This window comes from Pseudophryne corroboree, chromosome 2 (assembly GCF_028390025.1).
Source record: "Pseudophryne corroboree isolate aPseCor3 chromosome 2, aPseCor3.hap2, whole genome shotgun sequence".
NCBI classification, from domain to species: domain Eukaryota; kingdom Metazoa; phylum Chordata; class Amphibia; order Anura; family Myobatrachidae; genus Pseudophryne; species Pseudophryne corroboree.
The window spans coordinates 315812590-315833372 of NC_086445.1; the positions used below are offsets into that span (position 1 = coordinate 315812590).

The following is a 20783-nucleotide window of genomic DNA, read 5'->3' on the forward strand; positions in this document are numbered from 1 at the left end:
TGGCCTGCGCGCAGGAGATGTAGTTTGGCGCCCAGCTGGTGGTGTGGTCGCCGACGGTGTCTGGCGCACAGGTGACATTCTGCGCGCTGATGTCTGGCGCGCAGGTGATGGTCTGCGCGCTGATTATGTCTGGCGCGCAGGTGACTTTCTGCGTCCTGACGATGTGTGGCGCGCAGGTGAGGATCTGCGCGCTGCCGATGCCTGCTGCGCAGGTGATGGTCCGCGCAGCCGATGTCCTGCGCGCAGGTAATGTCCTCTGGGCAGGCGTGTCTGGGGAAAAAGAACAAACACATTAGCAAAGAAAAAAAAGAAAAAAAAAAGATTAGTGCAGCTCATCTGAATGTATTCTTACCATCGGGCCTCCTTTTGGACTGCTTGTCTTCCGTCTTCTGGGCGGTTCTTCCTCCTCGGGAAAGCCAGCAGGATGGCTAGAGTCCACACCTCCGCGAACTCCTTGGACCATGACAGGGTTCATGCGCCTTTTAATAACGTTCTCCCAGGGTAGCCACTTCAGATTGAGAGCCGGACCACCTCCCGTAGCTGTCTCATGTCGGCGCTGCATCCCCATCTTCTTCTTGGTCTGTCTGCGGCAATCACTGTACCGCTTCATGCAGTTTCTGGTGCTCCGGCGGTTTCCAGATACTGCAGTGACTTGTCTCGCAATGGCATCCCAGATGTTTCGCTTGGTCTTAGCTGCTGTGGTCTGTGCCCTTGGTCCATACAGAACGTCGTAGAACCTGTCGACGCCATCCACTAGGGCACAGTTTTCCGCCTCAGTGTATCTGGGTCCACGCGGCCTCTTCTGTCCTGCGTCTTCACCAGAGGCTTCCTCCTCTGACTGATCCTCTGGCTGGCTTCTTGCCTTTATGGATATAAAAAAACATGCATTTAATAAGATCGGTATGTACCTGTGAGTGTCAGTATCCCTGGCAGTGCGCAAAGATACCTGTAGGTGTGCATGGCAGTGCGCAAACTAGGGTGTGTCAAGTTGGATGCTATTGTGTCTGCAGGTGTTGTCAGTATTTACCTGTCTAGGCCTTTTCTTTTTCTTTTGCTTCTGTCTTTGGTCCCTTGACGACCGCGGCTGTTCACTGCATGCCTGGTCGGTCGTATCCTCCTCCTGGGTCGGCTCCCACTCCTCATTGCTGTGCAGGGAAAATGCTTCTAAGGTGTGGGGGGAAGGGGGGGATCGGGGCCACTTGTCCCTGGACATCTCTGTTGTAAAAAGCAAAAAAAAACGTATTTTTACAAATTTCACACACATTACTTAATTACATGCAACCACACGTCATGCTGCTGGGACCCCAGTGCTCAAGCAGGACCAAACACAACCCAAAAAAAATGAAAAATTTAAAAAAACCTCAGCCAAACAAGCCAAAACCCCTGTACAAGCATCCCTGCATATGCTGGATGTCAACCAGTGCTAAAAAAAGAAGCAAAAAAAACATGTTTTGGAAAAAACTACAGCACGTCGGCCACATGGCAGATACCGACACAGTCAAAGTCATCCCAAACAAGGCCACAATTACAGCCAGCATGTGCAGGGATGCACCAGTGCTAAAATAGGAGCAAAAAAACATGTTTTGGGAACAAACAACGACACGTCGGCCACATGGCAGAAACCGACACACTCTAAAATCACCCCAAAACAAGCCAAAAAGCATCCCTGCACATGCGGGAGGTCAACCAGTGCTAAAGTAGGAGCAAAAAACATGTTTTGGAAACAATCTACACCACATGTCGGCCACATGGCAGATACCGACACAGTCAAAGTCAACCCAAACAAGGCCAAAATTACCTCCAGCATGTGCAGGGATGCACCAGTGCTGAAATAGGAGCAAAAAAACATGTTTTGGAAACAAACAACGACACATGTCGACCACATGGCAGATATCGACACGGTCTAAAATCACCCCAAACAAGCCAAAAATCATTCCTGCACATGCTGGAGGTACACCAGTGCTAAAATAGGAGCAAAAAAACATGTTTTGGAAACAAACAACATCACATGTCGACCACATGGCTGATACAAACACAATGAAAATCACCCCAAACAAGCCAAAAAGTACCTCCAGCATGTTCAGGGATGCACCAGTGCTAAAATAGGATCCAAAAAACATGTTTTGAAAACAAACAACATCACCTGTCGACCACATGGTGGATACCGACACGGTCTAAAATCACCCCAAACAAGACAAAAATCATTCCTGCACATGCTGGAGGTGCACCAATGCAAAAGCATGACCCAAAAAACATTTTATGAAAAGAAACAAAAACGTGAAAAACTACCCCCAAACACAAACCTCCAAAAAACAAAAACATGCAGCAATACAAGCAGGAGCTATATACACATACCTGCACACATATACATACCCCAAACACCCCAAAGCAAAGCCACATGTACACCTCATGGCACCCCCCCCCCCCACTACACAAACTCATACATGCAACGCCAGACCACATGTGGTACTTGCCTACAAATGTAGAAATCGCTCCAAAAACGACTCTCCTCCAGGGTAACAGATCTCCTGTCCGTCCTGGATTAAAGCCTGCTGGGTGTCCAAACGATACCACAGCAAACAACCAATTTGCTAGCTCTGCAGCACCTCCACCTCACTCTGAAGGTTCATAAAATGGCTGCTGAGCACGCAGCAAACAAGCCCTATAAAGGGCTCCAAACGGCGGGAAGTCGAATCCAGGATGCCCACTACTCGACGATTGGTCAGTTATTCGACAAGGGGAGTGTCGAATGCGTTTTGTATTGAATATGTCGAATTCATGGTCCCGGTTGGAGGGTTTCGGCTGTCGAGTACAGTCGAATCCTAAAACGGACGAAAAAAAGACGCAATTCGGCCAGAATTGCATATACCCCATAGTCTACTGTAAATAAACAAGATATGTAATTGTTTCCATGTTAGTAAGAAAAGCTTTTATGAAATACAGCACTCCTTAGTTTAAGGTAGAGACACTTTGGGCGGTATTCACATTATTATCGTGTCCAATCTCCCATCTAAAGTGGCGATGTTCAATTTTATCTGGTTTTCGAGCTGATTGTGCCCATAGAGGTCTGGTTTAGCCGTGTAAAAGCAGCTAAACCTGATCATAGTGCTGTGCGCGATCGTGAAGAGTGCTGTTTGGACAGCGCATTTTTAGCTCGCCTCCCCAGGGGGTAGTGAGCTGAAATGATGTTATTGCGGCCGTCGTCGAAAAACATTGAATTGCTGCTTGTGAGCGGGTGCTGGAGTGTGGAAAACAATTGAATCTCACCCTGTGTGGGTAATTCAGAGTTGATCGCAGCAGCAAGTTTGTTAGCAGTTGGGCAAAACCATGTGCACTGCAGGGGGAGCAGATACAGTATAACATGTACAGAGAGAGTTAGATTTGGGTGGGGTGTGTTCAAACTGAAATCTAAATTGCAGTGTAAAAATAAAGCAGCCAGTATTTATTATTACTCCTCACAGAAACAAAATAACCCACCCAAATCTAACTCTCTCTGCACATGTTATATCTGCCACACCTGCAGTGCACATGGTTTTGCCCAACTGCTAACAAATTTGCTGTTGCGATCAACTCTGAATTACCCCCTATGTGTCACCTAGGATTTCAGTGTACTTTGTAAGAAGTAATTGGCAGATAGTCCCATGCTTTAGTAAGTTCACAAAACTCGTTTAAGTTCTAATATATTCTAATATCTACATAATTTTCAGCAATAAGTTAATTTGTTGCTTAACACATACCTTGTATAGAAATACCATCTAAGGCATACCTTCCACTATGCAAGATATAGGGGTATATGCAATTCCGGGCAAATTGCGGCAATTTTTCGCCCGTTTTTTAATTCGACACAATTCGACCGTCGAATTCCGGCCGGCGGGTGCCGGAATTCGACACATTATATAAAAAACGGATTCGACAGTCCTGCTGTCGAAAAACGGGCCAATTGACGGATTTTGATTCGATTTTTAAAAATTAAAAAAAAACGGTAAAAAACCCGAAAAAAAATTGCGTGGGGTCCCCCCTTCCTAAGCATAACCAGCCTCAGGCTCTTTGAGCCGGTCCTGGTTGCCAAAATACGGGGTAAAAAATGACAGGGGATCCCCCGTATTTTAACAACCAGCACCGGGCTCTGCGCCTGGTCCTGGTGCAAAAAATACAGGGGACAAAAAGAGTACGGGTCCCCCGTATTTTTTGTACCAGCACCGGGCTCCACTAGCTGGACAGATAATGCCACAGCCGGGGGACACTGTTATACCGCTCCCTGCGGCCGTGGCACTAAATACCCAACTAGTCACCCCTGGCCGGGGTACCCTGGAGGAGTGGGGACCCCTTCAATCAAGGGGCCCCCCCCAGCCACCTAAGGGCCAGGGGTGAAGCCCCAGGCTGTCCCGTCCCCCCCCCCCCCCATCCAAGGGCTGCGGATGGGGGGCTGATAGCCATGTGTAAAAATGAAAGAAATATTGTTTTTTGCAGAAGAACTACAAGTCCCAGCAAGCCTCCCCCTCGCAAGCTGGTACTTGGAGAACCACAAGTACCAGCATGCGGGGGGAAACTGGCCCGCTGGTACCTGTAGTTCTTCTGCAAAAAAAATACCCAAATAAAAACAGGACACGCACACCGTGAAAATACAACTTTATTTCACACATGCCGACACATACATACTTACCTATGTTGACACGCCGACTGCCACGTCTCCAATGTCGTCGGGGTACCTGAAAATAAACTTAATACTCACCTAAATCTAGTGTCCAGTGATATTTGTGATCCACGTACTTGGCAAAACAAAAAAACGCATTTACCCGATCCACACGGACTGAAAGGGGTCCCATGTTTACACATGGGACCCCTTTCCCCGAATGCAGAGACCCCCCGTGACTGCTGTCACAGAAGGTCCCTTCAGCCAATCAGGGAGCGCCACGTCGTGGCACTCTCCTGATTGGCTGTATGCGCGTCGGAGCTGTCAGACGCGCATCGCACAGCCCCTCCATTATCTTAAATGGTGGGAACTTTGCGGTCAGCGGTGAGGTCAGCCGCTGACCGCGGGTAACCCCACCCCTGACCGCAAAGTTCCCACCATTGAAACTAATGGAGGTGCTGTGCGATGCGCTGTCTGCCAGCTCAGACGCGCATAGGGAATCAGGAGAGTGCCAGCACGTGGCGCTCCCTGATTGCCTGTAGGGACCTTCTGTGACAGGAGTCACAGGGGGTGTCAGCATTCGGGGAAAGGGGTCCCATGTGTAAACATGGGACCCCTTTCAGTCCGTGTGGATCGGGTAAATGCGTTTTTTTTATTTTGCCAAGTACGTGGATTACAAATATCACTGGACACTGGATTTAGGTGAGTATAATTTTATTTTCAGGTACACCCCGTGGATTCTACTTGGACAAGAGGACCGAACGTCGTGTCAACATAGGTAAGTATGTGTGTGTGTCGACATGTATGTAATAAAGTTGTACTTTCAAGGTGTACGTGTCCTGTTTTTATTTGGGTATTTTTTTTTGCAGTAGAACTACAGGTACCAGCGGGCCCGTTTCCCCCCGCATGCTGGTACTTGTGGTTCTCCAAGTACCAGCTTGCGGGGGAGGCTTGCTGGGACTTGTAGTTCTGCTGCAAAAAAACAATATTCTTTAATTTCACAAAAGGCTATCAGCCTCCCATCCGCAGCCCATGGATGGGGGGGACAGCCTCGGGCTTCACCCCTGGCCCTTGGGTGGCTGGAGGGGGGAAGCCCTTGATTGAAGGGGTCCCCACTCCTCCAGGGTACCCCGGCCAGGGGTGACTAGTTGGGGTTTTAATGGCACGGCCGCAGGGACCAATATCAAAGTGTCCCCCGGCTGTGGCATTATCTCCCCAGCTAGTGGAGCCTGGTGCTGGTTCCAAAAATTCGGGGGACCCCTACGCTTTTTGTCCCCCGTATTTTTGGCACCAGGACCGGACGCAGAGCCCGGTGCTGGTTCTAAAAATACGGGGGATGCCCTGTCATTTTTCCCCCCGTATTTTTACAACCAGGACCGGCTCAAAGAGCCCGAGGCTGGTTATGCTTAGGAGGGGGGACCCCACGCATTTTTTTCTTCTGATTTTTAACCCATTCCATAAAAATAAAAAAAATATTTTAAAAAATATATAAAATAGACAAACCAAGTACCTAATCCCTTCTAATATAAATAGATATGCTATTACCAATAAAAAAAAACACACAAAAAAACATGTTTTAAATTTTTTTTATTAGATTCCGCCAGCAAAGTGAGGCGGATTGAAAATTAGGAATTTTCTGTCAAAAAGCACTGTTGTCGAATTTACAATCTTCAATTGAATATACTTTTGTCGAAATGCCGCATTTGTACCATTGCAGAAATTTCGAATTTGTCAAATCTCTGATTTCAAAAAGTCGAATTTGGAAAGTCCGTTTTTTTGACGAAAAGTACTGAATTGCATTGTCGATTTTTTTTGGGGGGCAAAAATGTCCCGTTTTTCGACATTTTCGGGAATTCGACCGCAATTGCATATACCCCATAAAGCCTAAAATCTAGAGCATTGGTTACAGGAGCAAGTTCACATAAGGCCAGTTTGTGTAGCTATTTAAGGATTTAGGCCAGTAGTTTTGCAGCCTGTCTTTCAGCATTTCCCAAACACAAAAGTGTTGATTGCAGTTTCTCACAGCTTTGCATCCGGAGTTCATTCCATGTTCAGTCACTCAAATGTTCTGTCTTGCACACCCTGCAATCAGCAATCAATTTGTACCTGCTTTTAAAAGGCAGTCTGCACAGCAATGATGTGACTGCATAAGCAGCAAATTACATGAGCAGGGCAGGCAGCTGATAACCTTGTCATTCAGTATATATATGTATGTATATATGCAGACCCTCCAACATGACCCGCCCCACTAGGTACAACATGCTCCGTTTCAGGACTTCCCTCTTAATTTATGATTTCCATCACCTGTGTTGAACTAGTTAAATGATAAGAAAGCTGTTTCTTCACAGGTGATGGAAATAATAAATTAAGAGGGAAGTCCAGAAACAGAGCATTTTGTACCTAGTGGGGCGGGTCATGTTGGAGGGTATGTGTATATATACTGTGGTATGTATGTCTGTATGTCTGTGTGTGTGTACATACATACATACATACATACATACATACATTTGTAAAGGGGGGGATGAGGGATAGTTAGCGACCAACGGTGTCTCTCAATAAAGTACAATTGCCAATAATAAATATAAAAAAACTATTTATTACCATAAAAATGAGACATAAAAAGACATATATATAAAATGGGACAACAATACAATCTCAGCTGAACTAAAACACTTAAAAATGAATGTATAAAAACTACAATAAGAACAAGTAAGCAGATTTTTCCTTATCTGAGTATGAGGTAAGTACAGGTCTTCCAACGCGTTTCGTCACTTGGACTTCATCACAGGGCCCTGTCCTATTAAGGTGCACAGTCAGCGCTGACAAGGTGTCTCCCTTTGCTAAAAGCGCTGTGTGTGGGTTGGCTCCAGTCTCTGTGTCTCTCTTGCCATTCTTGGGGGGGAACCTCTGTCTGCCCTCACGTGTGTGTGTGTGTGTGTGTGTGTGTGTGTGTGTGTGTGTGTGGAGTGTTTGGTGGTCTCCTTTAGCTATGTCCAGGGACACTGTGTCATATGCTGCAGAGGTTTTATCCTCCCAGGATGATCCCATTCCATGTAATTAGGATAGCACTGGTTTAGCACAGATACCAGCAAGGGAGCCTGAGTGGTTTTCCTCTATCAAATCTTGGATTTCTCAGATTACTGACAGGGTTGCAAGTAATGAATCTGTAACCCAGGTATTACAGAGCTCTATGGCAGTATGGCCGGTTTCTGGTACCTCATGACGCCCCGCTATATACCCCCACAAACGTGCGCTTGTGCATGTCACACAAGACGACACGGATACCGATTCTGACACCACAGACGGTGATGGTGATGTGTTGCGGGGGTCTCCATCTCTTGCAAAGGGGGTGCAATTGTTGATAATGGCTATCAGGGATGTGTTGAATGTTAATTATACCACACCTGAGCAGGTTGAGGAGGCTTTTTTCACTGAAAATAAAAAAGCCTCGCTAACCTTCCCTGCGTCAAAGGAATTGAATGCTATATTGGAAAAAGCATGGGTAAACTCTGAGAAAAAATTCAAGGTCCCTAAAAGGGTGCAGGTGGCGTTTCCTTTCCCTGAGGAGGATAGGGAAAAAAAGGGAAAACCCGCCGATTGTTGATGCATCTGTGTCCAGACTCTCAAAGAAGGTGGTTTTGCCTGTTGCAGAATCTACAGCTTTAAAGGAGCCGGCTGATAGAAAAACTGATAACACTCTTAAATCAATGTACACTGCTTCAGGGGCCATGTTACGTCCCACTATTGCTACCGTATGGATTGCAAAGGCAATAGTAATGTGGTCTGCTGCCTTGCTTGAGGATTTGGATACGATGGATAGGGATGATGTTGCATTATATTTACGCAATATACATGATTCAGCAAGTTTTATGGTAGAATCCATGAAAGACCTGGGTTCCATGGCTGCGGGAATATCTTCCATGTCTGTTTCAGCTCGTCGGGGACTGTGGCTGCGCCAGTGGTCGACCGACGCAGAATCCAGAATCAGTGTGGAGTCCCTACCCTATACAGGACAGGCTCTCTTTTGTTGAAGCTCTAGACGCGTGGATATCCACGGCTACAGCGGGTAAATCTCAGTTTCATCCCTCAGCAGCACCTGCTCCGAAGAAATCCTTCTCTTTATCTGCAACGCAGTCCTTTCGGCCTAACAAGCCTAGAAAGGCCAGAACCTTCCTTAGGGGAAGTCAAGTTAAGTCCAAGAAACCTGCAGGTTCCCAGGAACAAAAGCCTGCTTCAGGTACGCCAAAGTCCTCCGCATGACGGTGGACCGCGCAGCCTGGAGGTGGGGCCAGTGAGAGCGAGACTCAGACATTTCAGTCAGGTCTGGGTATCGTCCAGCCTGGATCCCTGGGTGATAGATATTGTATACCAGGGATACAGGCTGGAATTTCAAAGTCTCCCTCATCTCTTTTTCAAATCAGGCTTACCAACTCTGTTGACAGACAGCACTGTACTACAAGACGCTGTCCAAAAACTGGTGGAGGCACAGGTCATTGTGCCAGTGCCACCTCACATGCAGAACAAAGGTTACTATTCGAACTTTTTCGTGGTACCGAAACCGGATGGTTCGGTCAGGCCCATTCTGAATCTAAAATCATTGAACCCCTTTCTAAAGGAGTTCAAGTTCAAGATGGAGTCTCTCAGGGCGGTGATATCAGGTCTGGAAGAGGGGGAATTCCTGGCATTACTGGATATCATGGATGCGTACCTCCACATTCCGATCTGGCTGCCGCATCAGGCTTATCTCCGTTTCGCATTGCTGGACTGTCATTTTCAGTTCCAGGCCCTGCCATTTGGCCTCTCCACAGCACCAAGGGTGTTTACCAAGGTGATGGCAGAAATTATGGTTCTCCTCCGCAAACAGGGTGTGAACATCATTCCATATCTGGACGATCTGCTGATAAAGGCATCGTCCAAGGAGAAAATGCTGCAGTCCATTGTTCTCACAACACGCCTCCTCAGGAGTCATGGTTGGATTCTGAACCTTACAAAGTCACATTTGGAACCAACCCAGAAGTTGTCCTTTCTGGGAATGATCCTGGATACGGAAGTGCAGAAGGTGTTTCTTCCGCAGGAAAAAGCATTGGTGATGCAAGCTATGGTCCGGGATGTCCTAAAGCCAGCCAGGGTGTCGGTTCATCAATGCATTCGCCTATTGGGAAAGATGGTGGCCTCTTACGAGGATCTCCAGTACGGGAGGTTCCACGCTCGGACCTTCCAACTGGATCTCCTGGACAAGTGGTCAGGATCTCATCTCCACATGTACCAGAGAATTTGTCTGTCGCCAAAGGCCAGGATTTCACTCCTCTGGTGGCTCCAATTGCCTCACCTCCTGAAGGGCCGCAGGTTTGGGATTCAGGACTGGGTCCTTCTAACCACGGATGCGAGACTTCGGGGCTGGGGAGCAGTCACTCAAGGAGTAACCTTCCAAGGACGGTGGTCAAGCCTGGAAGCCTGCCTGCCCATCAACATCCTGGAACTAAGAGCCGTCTACAACGGTATTCTTCAGGCGGCCCCACCTCTAAGAAATCGGGCCATTCAAGTGCAGTCGGACAACGTAACAACAGTGGCTTACATAAACCGGCAAGGCGGAACGAAGAGCAGAGCGGCAATGTCAGAGGTGACAAGAATACTCCTCTGGACAGAGAAGCACGCGTTGGCGCTATCAGCCATCTTCATTCCGGGAGTAGACAACTGGGAAGCAGACTTCCTCAGCAGACACGATCTCCATCCAGGGGAGTGGGGTCTCCATCCGGAGGTGTTCAAAGAAATAACAGACATTTGGGGATTACCCCAAATAGACATATGATGGCCTCTCATCTCAACAAGAAGCTTCAGCGTTATTGTTCCAGGTCGAGGGACCCACAGACAGTGGCAGTGGACGCACTGGTGTTTCCGTGGGTGTTCCAGTCAGTGTACGTGGTTCCACCACTCCCACTCATCCCAAGAATCCTAAAGCTCATAAGGAGAACAAGAGTTGAAGCGATCCTCATTGCCCCAGACTGGCCAAGAAGGGCTTGGTTCGCGGACCTTCTGAATCTACTGCAAGAAGATCCGAGGCCTCTGCCTCTTCAGGAGAACCTGCTGCAACAGGGTCCGTTCGCCTATCAAGACTTGCCGCGGCTACGTTTGATGGCATGGAAGTTGAGCGCCTGATACTTGCTCGGAAGGGCATTCCGAAGAAGGTCATTCCTACCCTGATACAGGCTAGGAAAGGGATAACGTCTAAACATTACCATCGTATTTGGAAGAAATATGTCTCTTGGTATGAATCCAAGAAGTTTCCTACAGTGGAGTTTCAACTCAAACGTTTTCTCCTCTTCCTGCAAGCAGGTGTGGATATGGGCCTGAGGTTAGGATCTGTGAAGGTCCAGATTTCGGCTCTGTCCATTTTCTTTCAGAAACAATTGGCTGCCCTCCCTGAGGTTCAAACTTTTTTGAAGGGAGTTCTGCACATCCAACCTCCCTTTGTACCGCCTATGGCGCCTTGGGACCTTAACGTGGTGTTGCAGTTCCTCCAGTCGGATTGGTTTGAGCCGCTACAGGAGGTTGAGGTCTAATTTCTTACATGGAAGGCGGTCACGTTGTTGACCTTAGCTTCTGCTAGACGCATGTCCGAGTTGGGGGCTTTATCCTGTAAAAGCCCTTGATCTTCCATGAAGATAGAGCTGAGCTCCGGACATGTCAGCAGTTTCTTCCGAATGTTGTGTCAGCATTTCATATCAACCAACCTATTGTGGTGCCAGTGGCTACTGACTCCTCAATCACATCAAAGTCCTTGGGTGTTGTAAGAGCTCTAAAGATATATGTGAAGAGAACTTCTCGTCACAGAAAGTCGGACTCTCTGTTGTCCTATACGATCCCAAGAAAATTGGGTGTCCTGCTTCTAAGCAGACTATTTCTTGCTGAATTAGGTTCACTATCCAGCACGCTTATTCTACAGCAGGACTGCCGTGTTCAAAATCTGTTAGGGCCCCTCTACTCGTAAGGTGGGGTCTTCCTCGGCAGCTGCTGGGGGTGTCTCGGCAGTGTAACTTTGCCGAGCTGCAACTTGGCCTGGGTCGAACACATTTGCAAAGTTTTACAAGTTCGATACTTTGGTCTCTGATGATCTAAAGTTCACTCAATCAGTTCTGCAGGAACCTCCGTGCTCTCCCTCCCGTTCTGGGAGCTTTGGTGCATCCCCATGGTACTAATGTGGACCCCAGCATCCTCTAGGACGTAAAAAAAAAAAAAAATAGGATTTTGTTACCTACCGGTAAATCCTTTTCTCGTAGTCCGTAGAGGATGCTGGGCGCCTGCCCAGCGCTTCTTTTCCTGCAAACGTTATTTGGTTCAGTACAACTTCGTTTTAGTTGAGTACTGCATTGTTACGTGGTAAGTAATGTTTCAGCAGTTGCTGAGTGTTCAAGCTTCGTTGGCTTGACATGCCTTTTATGTGTGAGCTGGTATGAATATCACCAATATCTGTGTATAATCCTTCTCTCGAAGATGTCCCATCTCCTCGGGCACAGTTTCTAGACTGAGTCTGGTAGGAGGGGCATAGAGGGAGCAGCCAGCCCACACTATTAAACTCTTAAAGTGCCCATGGCTCCCAAGGGACCAATCTATACCCCATGGTACTAATGTGGACCCCAGCATCCTCTACGGACTACAAGAAAAGGATTTACTGGTAGGTAATTAAAATCCTATTATATGTATGTATGTTATGAGTACTGCCAAAACATACCAAAAGCACGCTTTTGCCATAGTTTGAGAAACACAATATGCAATCAGACAAGAATAATTAATGAGGATAATGCTATACCTTAGGTTTCCCATCCACCACAGTTTTTCAGCGGTGATAGTTGTTTTCCAGGCTGTGCTTCTGTGGGAGTGGGCCTGTGGAGTTGGGATTCTGAAAGTACAGCATTTCATATAGATTAAAATATTTTTTAATACTTATGACAGAGGTTCTCAAACGCTGTCCTCAAGGCACCCCAACAGTCCAGGTTTGAAGTATATCCATGCTTGGCCACAGGTGACTTAATCGGTACTTCAGTCAATTTGATTTAACCATCTGTGCTGAGCCTTGGATATACTTAAAACCTGGACTTTGAGGTGCCTTGAGAACCTCTGACTTATGAGATATCTAGAATGAGAGATGCCACAGGAGCAATTTAGCTTGTCCCAAAATGCTTTTGTGCTCCTCTGTGCGTACAGCTTAATGCTTTTATTGGATTTTATATTGACAGGTTTGCTGTAACCAGCTGTTATGTCTACATTCAATAAAAAGATTATATGTAAATATAAGTGTGGTTTACATGTCATTTTACTTCTTTTCACAGGCACCCAATATAGATGATAAAGTAGACCTACACTTCATTGCTTTTGTCCATCAACAAGGTCATCTTTATGAGCTAGGTAATTTTTTGTTTACATTAAAAATGGAAATCTGCTTTCTCCAAACTGTTTCCATAAAGGTGGCAGCACACAACGCTCTAAATGTAAATGTACAGTATGCTGTAGCATTGACTTTCCTTCCCTGTCAGTAAGGGGGGAGTGGTGTAGAAGATCTACAATTATTAGATAGGCAGTCAGTAGGTGGACACCATATGGTTGACATGGTCAAAAGGTCAGCATAGAAATGGTTGACACACAACACAAGTTTAGGGTTTTTTGTGTCATTTTATATGTTTCATCACCTGTGACTCCAATGAAGGCTGTATCCTTTAAGCTGCGGTAAAACATTGGTTGTGAAAAATGGACGTTATTTGAAACGCTCATGCCCTTTCTCCCGCAAACCTATGTGTTTTAGCTAGAAACAGCGCTGTTTTCACTTGAATTACAGGGCTGTTTCTGGGGATTTGGTTTTGCCTGCCCCACTAATAAGCTGGTTTATCGGGGCTAATAGGACACGGTTCCCATTCACAGCATAGGGAGAGGCGGCGCAGGAGATGAGCTCATCTCCCGACGCCGCCTCCACCCCCGCCCCTGCTGCTGCTGCTCCTTCCGCTGCTATGGCAACCGACCCGGTATATTGCCGGGTCGGAAAGCCAGCAGCGGAGCGCAAATGCCGGATCCCACCCGGTAAGTACACGTTTGTCTTACCGGGTAGGATCCGGCATTTGCGGTCTGAAAGAAGCATTATTCTGTTGACGAGCACGTCCGTCACCCTGCTCCCTGCTATGGCTGATAAATCAGCAGATTGCACTTGGCTGCACCACTGAGTATCTCAGAAGTTGTTTCAATTAAGTGTTATTGCTATACTTGCATATACTTGCATCTGGAATTCTGTGTCCAGTTCTGGAGACCATATCTCCAGAAGGCTATAAATACATTAGAGAGTGTACAAAGAAGAGCTAGTATGGCGCATGGCCTACATCACAAAACTTACCCGGAAAGGCTAAAAGATCTTAACATGTTTAGTTTGGAGCAGAGAAGGGAAAGGGGAGACATGATAGAAACTTTCAAATATAGCAAGGGTCTTAACAAAGTTCAGAAGGGAAACATTCTTCAAAGGAGGAGAAGTATTAGAACTTGAGGACATACACTGAAACTGGAGGGAGGCAGGTTCAGGGGAAATTTAAGGAAAAATTACTTCACAGAAAGGGTAGTGGATAAGTGGAATAGCCTTCCATCAGGTGGTAGAGGCTAAGACTGTAGTGCAATGTAAACATGCTTGGGATAGGCATATAAATATCCTTACAAAGAAAAAAGGTTCAAAAAGGGTTGAGATTACCTGAAGGATAAAAAAAAAAGTGGCAGACTAGATGGGCCAAGTGGTTCTTATCTGCCGTCAAATTCTGTTTCTATGTTGCAAATTTAAAGAAAAAAAATAATTGTTTCACAATAGTTGGGTACAATGTTTCTTGGTTGGAAAAGGCAGAATATGATCAGAGAGTGTTTTTGACAGTTGCTTCATGTTGACTTAATAAATGTCATTCATTATGTGTTTACTTTTTATCTCAGATGGAAGCAAGCCTTTTCCGGTAAATCACGGACGCACTAGTGAGGACACATTGTTAGAAGTAAGGACATCATCTAACTTACAATGATTTTTTCAAGTGCTTTAAATATCCTTTTTTTGTATTTTCTTTTTCTGCAGCGGGGTACACTGGTATTCCACAGGGAATAACATCGGGGTGTAGAGTTGTGTCTTGATCCGAGGAACCAACAGGCTAAAGCTTTGACTGTTCCCAGGATGCACTGCACCGACTCCGCTATAGCCCCGTCTCCAGTCACTGGAGCTCAGTTTGTAAGTTGGTGCCTACAGTGCAGGTCACTAACAGGCGGCGCTGCGCTAGGCAGCCCTGAAAAGAGCTTTTTTAGAAGACTTCAAGGGCCGCAGCACTTTCTATAACTTTATGACATGTTGTGATGTGGCTCCACCACCTTCCTCAGCGGCGCTGCATACTCCCGCGGCCTGGTTCCCGGCTACTTGCAGCGGAGACCCACCAGTTTTCTTCAGGCACACCACAGCTGTTATTCTCCAGAATCGCGTGGCTGCACTTGAAGGGGGGAGGTAAGGTAAATCGCAATCCGGTCGCAGTCCCAGGAGACGGACGGCACCGCTGGCGTTGACACTGGGTCGCACAGGAAGCCTATATCCACCAGGGCAAGGAGCACAGGTCGGATTTTTTCAAATCCATTTGCAAAAGGCTCCACAGTACCCGGTGGTGAAGTCCAGCAGAGGGGATAAGGTGCTGACCTGTAGCTCCTCCCCCAGCTCTGGGCACCATCTACTGCTGGTGTTCCCGCCCTGGAGCTGCATCTCTCTCTCCCACACTCCCTGAAGAGATTATGGCACCATTACATAGCTGGGCTGATCTCCGGGACTGCTGGGTACTGTCTCCTCTGTAAATCCGCCTGTATCATCAGCGCTGTGCATTTACAGACACTTAAGTATTCTACATGTCATTTTAGACAGTGTTAGTTAAGAACAAGTGTACTGCTATCTGAATATTTAGTACAAGTATTCTGTGATATACATCCAGTGTTTACTGTGCATTGTTATATCTGTATACATACATATCTGTATGTAATTACTATTCCAGTGCAGTTTTATTGTTATATGTGATAATTCCTGCATTGTACTTGTGACTGAGTATGCCTATAGCTGCTGTGTGGATTCCACTCTTCTGTATCATACATTTGCTGTCACTATATTCTGTACCCTGGGGAATTAGGTGCGTCAGGGTCTCATATAATGGGTGGTCTTCAGTATGCCGACTGACGGGATCCCGGCGCACATTATACCGGCGCCGGAATACCGACAGCCGGCATACCGACACTTATTCTCCCTCGTGGGGGTCCACGACCCCCCTGGAGGGAGAATAAAATAGCGTAGCGCGCCACTGTGCCCGTAGCGTGGCGAGCGCAGCGAGCCCGCAAGGTGCTCATTTGCGTTCGCCACACTGTCGGTAAGCCGGCGGTCGGGCTCCTGGCGCCGGTATGCTGGTCGCCGGGAGCCCGACCGCCAGCATACCATAGTGAACCCCATATAATATATAGTGCTACACAGGGTATACTGTTTGTATTTCTTACTGTGTTTTTCAGTCACCCCACACTGCTTATATCCTCTGTCTGTTATCTGTATTTACTGTCACAAAACACAGGGGATTATTTGCTGGGGGAGGGGGGGGGTTCGTTTGTCTGGCTATATTGTACTATTACATCCTAAGGCTACATCCCACATGATGTCTGCTACACAGGGTGGGACATCCGCATGCAGTGCTGTCACATCTCCCAGTCAATCTGTGGCACCTGTGGTCAATCAAGACCCTCCTTGGGCAGCTTTTTCAAATATGCTGACTACGCTTGTGTCTCACGCCCCCTGTGGGGCCTCCTGTGCCATTGCAGCCACATATTGTCCCTGTAGGTAATCCGCCCTGGGCGGATACTTTGTCTACCCAGTTACAGCAATTAAATCAGACTTTGGTTATACAAAAGTCCACCTCACGTCCCTCTGGGGCCAAGGGGTCATCTAAGCGGGCCATTTCTTCCTCACAATCCACTAATATTTCGGATAATTCTTCAGATGAAAAAGGGGAATATACTGATCCGTCGGACACTGATACAGTTGCTTCTGATGAGGAATCTGCAACCATGGTTGATGTTCCTGACCTTGTGGAGGCTATCAAGCTGATTCTCCAAATTGATGATGATATTGAGCCTACTGTTACATCTAAGAAACCTGAGAAGTTTAAACGTCAGAAGGTTGCTAAAGTAGTTTTACCACATTCTGACCTCTTAATTGACATACGTCAGGAATCCTGGTCATCTCCAGGAAAGAAGTTTTCCCTGTCTAAAAAGATGCTAGCTCTTTATCCTATCCCTACGGAGTTGAGCAACAAGTGGGAAACTCCACCGCAGGTGGACTCTCATGTCACCCGTCTTGTGTTGCCCTCTACTCTGCCTGTCACCTCACTGAAGGAACCGACAGATAAGCATGTGGAGGGATACCTGAAGTCTATTTACACTCTTACCAGTGCTGTACATAGACCCACTATGACTGCCTCTTGGGTGGCAAAAGGAATTGAAGCATGGGTTCAGGCAATTGAGGATAAGCTACCTCAGGATTTTCTGACACTGCCAGACAATACCTATCGTATATTACCACAGCCTCTCACTATATTCAGGAGGCGGCCTCTGATGCAGGTGTCATGGCGGCCAATGCTTTTACTACGTCTATCCTGGCCCGCCAGATTTTGTGGTTGAGGTCCTGGAAAGTGGACCTGGACTCTAAAAAGACCTTGGAGGTACTCCCTTTTATAGGAGACTTCCTGTTTTGGGAAGATCTGAATAAGATTGTGACTGACTTGGCGACGGCCAAGACTGCATTTCTCCCAAGTACTAATCCTTCTGCTCAGAAGGCTAAGATTACCACTTTTCGTTCCTTTCGAAGTCAAAGTAAAGCAAAGGGTCCCTGCAGGATCTAGCCATTGAGCGTCCTCTTCTACTTCCTCATCGCCCAGACCTCCTCTTTCAGGGCCCTTGTGTCTACCCGGACCTGGCTAGACTGGCTTTGATGGCGTGGCTCTTGAAGCATCACTCCTGAGAGCAAAAGGATTCTCTGAGGCGGTTATTCAAACTATGTTGGAAGCCCATAAACCAGCTTTGGCTCGAATTTATTACAGGGTCTGGAATTCTTACTTCACATGGCGTACTGCTAAGAATTATGATGCATATACATTCAAAACTTCCAGACTTTTGGCTTTTCTACAAGGCCTAGACTTGTGCCTTCGTCTGGCCTCCCTCAAGGTTCATATCTCTGCCTTGTCGGTGTGGTTTCAGAGAAAAATTGCGTCTCTTCCTGACGTTCACACTTTCACTCAGGGTGTTCTACGGATTCAGCCTCCCTATGTCCCTCCTGTGGCTCCATCGGATCTGTCTGTTGTCTTAAATGCCCTGCAAGAGTCTCCATTTGAACCTCTTGAGTCTGTGGACCTTAAATGCCTTACGCTTAAGGTTGTGTTTCTGCTGGCTATTGCCTTTGCTAGGAGGGTGTTGGACTTAGGCGCTTTGTCCTGTCGCCCACCCTTTCTGATGTTTCACCATGACCGGGCAGTTCTTCGAACTCCCCAGGTTATTTGCTTAAGGTGGTATCATCTTTTCACCTTAACCAGGAGATTGTGGTTCCAGCCTTCATCTCTTCTGGTTTGTCCTCCAAAGAAAGGTCTTTGGATGTGGTACGGGTGCTCCGTATTTATGTGGAAAGGACTGCCTCAATCAGGTAATATTCCCTTTTTGTACTTTTTGGTTTCCACAAACGTGGCTGGCCTGCGAATAAGCAAACCTTGGCCAGATGGATTAGAATGGTGATTGCACATGCTTATGCGCAGGCTGGGCTCCCAGCTCCTGCTGCTATCAAGGCCCATTCTACTCGGTTGGTTGGACCTTCTTGGGCGTCCCGCTGTGGCGCGTCCACAGAACAATTGTGCAAGATGGCTACGTGGTTCTCAGTGAACACGTTCATCAGGTTCTATGCCTTTGATACTTCCGTCTCCCAGGATGTTTCCTTTGGACGCCAGGTTCTTGTGCCCGCTACAGTGCATCCCCTCCCATGAGGAACTGCTTTAGGACATCCCCGATGTTATTCCCTGTGGAATACCAGTGTACCCCGCAGCAGAAAAGGAGATTTATGGTAGACTTACCATTGTTAAATCTCTTTCTGTGAGGTACACTGGATTCCATAGGGCGCCCACCCTAACACACTTAGCTTCTTTGGGTTTGTATGGCATTAGCCGCTGGTCCCTTCTCCTGTCGTGAGAATGTGGTTCTATGTGACTAACATCTACCGTCTCTCTTACCTGCTACTACATTGGACTGGTTAACAAAACTGAGCTCCAGTGCCTGGAGACGGCTATAGAGGAGGCGGTGCAGTGCATCCTGGGAACAGTCAAAGCTTTAGCCTGTTGGGGCCTCGGATCAAGATCCAACTCAACACCCCGATGTTATTCCCTGTGGAATACAGTGTACCTCGCAGAAAGAGATTTAACAATGGTAAGTCTACCATAAATCTCTTTTTTTGGCAGTAAGTGTATCCTTAGCAAACGCTATAATTAGCAGTTGCCTATTAGTATCGAAACTAGGAAGGTACATACCACTTTACATCCAATATATGGAAGAAAAGTCTTACACATAAGAAACTGTGACAGATAAGTTGATTAGAGGAAAAAAATATATATCTTCTATTAAATGGTGTACCTTGATTGAACAGTACAGTGAAAAATGTTTAGGCATTCTGCACAGTGTAAATCGGGTATATGCAGCCTGAGAAGGTGGTGTGCGAAACCTGCAATTGCCACTTAGCCATTACACACAGATGAAAATAGGATGATAGAAAATGCAGTCTTGTGCATAGTTACTTCATCTATGTTCTGTCCGTGCAGGCATTACATTTTGTAAGGATAAACATTTGCCATCAATGTGTAACATACATTTACAAGTGATAGAAGATGAAAGCATGCAACGTCAGTTCCCCCCCACTGAAGCAATCTGTGCATTAACTAAAACCGTTCTTTCAAAACCTTTGTCTTCACATGTTTCAACTGTACAGTAAGGATACACTCCTGTTGATCTTTTATTAACCACAGATGCATATTTTTGATAATGTCTGACCATGCAATAGAGCATGTTAATCTCCTTTTGATATTAAGAGTACATTCTGATCTTTTTGTTCTCTCTCTCACTTTCCAGGACGCTATTGAAGTTTGCAGAAAGTTTATGCAGCGTGATCCAGATGAACTGAGGTTTACCGTCGTGGCTTTCTCGAAAGTATAACAAAATCTGAATTTCAGCATAACCCTAAAACTGCCCAAAAGGATTTGGATAGAATGCCAGGTGGTGAAAATGGAATTTTATAATCTTTGTGTGCAAATCTCAGATTACTATACATTAATAAAAAAAATATAAATAAATTTACGTTTATGAAGTCTGATATATTATATTATGGTGACTTCATCCTGCTGCTTTTGTCCTTAATTTAAAGTCTTCATGAGATGTTCAATGTGATGATGCCAATAAACTTGGAAAAGCCAAACAATCAAGACTTGTTACAGACACACTGTGCAAAGACAGTATAAATGTAATATTTCACTATAATACCTGTGTATTCATAGTTTTCTCAGATTTCAATTATTGGTCCATATTAATATTTCTCATAATTTACTTATGGCCGGATACAACTACCCTTGTTTGTCCATTTGTTTGGTCATAATAGAAAGTTGTGGTTTATATCTGTACAGAGTGTATAATGTAATATAAAGTGTATGGTCTAGTGTAGTGGTTCCCAAACTGTGTGTCGAGGTGTCTTGGATTGGTGATCCAGGACCAATTCAAGTTATTTATGGTCAATGGAATAGGCAAAACCAGTGCTTGTGGCTACCAGTCATAAAATATGTGGACAAACAGAAGTTAATCTTGGCCCTAACTACACAGTTGAACCTAAGTGACATATAAACACAATTTACTTAAATTTAATATTTTTTCCTAAATGTCTCGATAAGAAACTTTTAGCCTAGGGGTGCCGCGAAAAAAATTGTGATACTCTAGGACGCCGTGATTCAAAAAAGTTTTGGAAACACTGGTCTAGTGTTTGACATGTTGGATTGGTGCATGACTATACATAGTGTAAAAATAATTTCCTTTCTCTAACGTCCTAGTGGAT

General features: G+C 46.1%; 1 protein-coding gene across 1 annotated transcript in view; it reads left to right on the forward strand.

Annotated features, from left to right (window-relative positions):
• The window catches only part of UCHL3 (ubiquitin C-terminal hydrolase L3), a gene marked incomplete at its 5' end in the record, with an annotated part of 156971 nt that extends 136812 nt beyond the window's left edge, over positions 1 to 20159 (forward strand). The window contains 3 exons of the mRNA XM_063952949.1: positions 12961 to 13036; positions 14585 to 14643; positions 19814 to 20159. Of these exons, the coding sequence (XP_063809019.1) occupies positions 12961 to 13036; positions 14585 to 14643; positions 19814 to 19897 (219 nt within the window). The remainder of the gene's footprint in view (positions 1 to 12960; positions 13037 to 14584; positions 14644 to 19813) is intronic.
• Between the last annotated feature and the right edge of the window lie 624 nt (positions 20160 to 20783).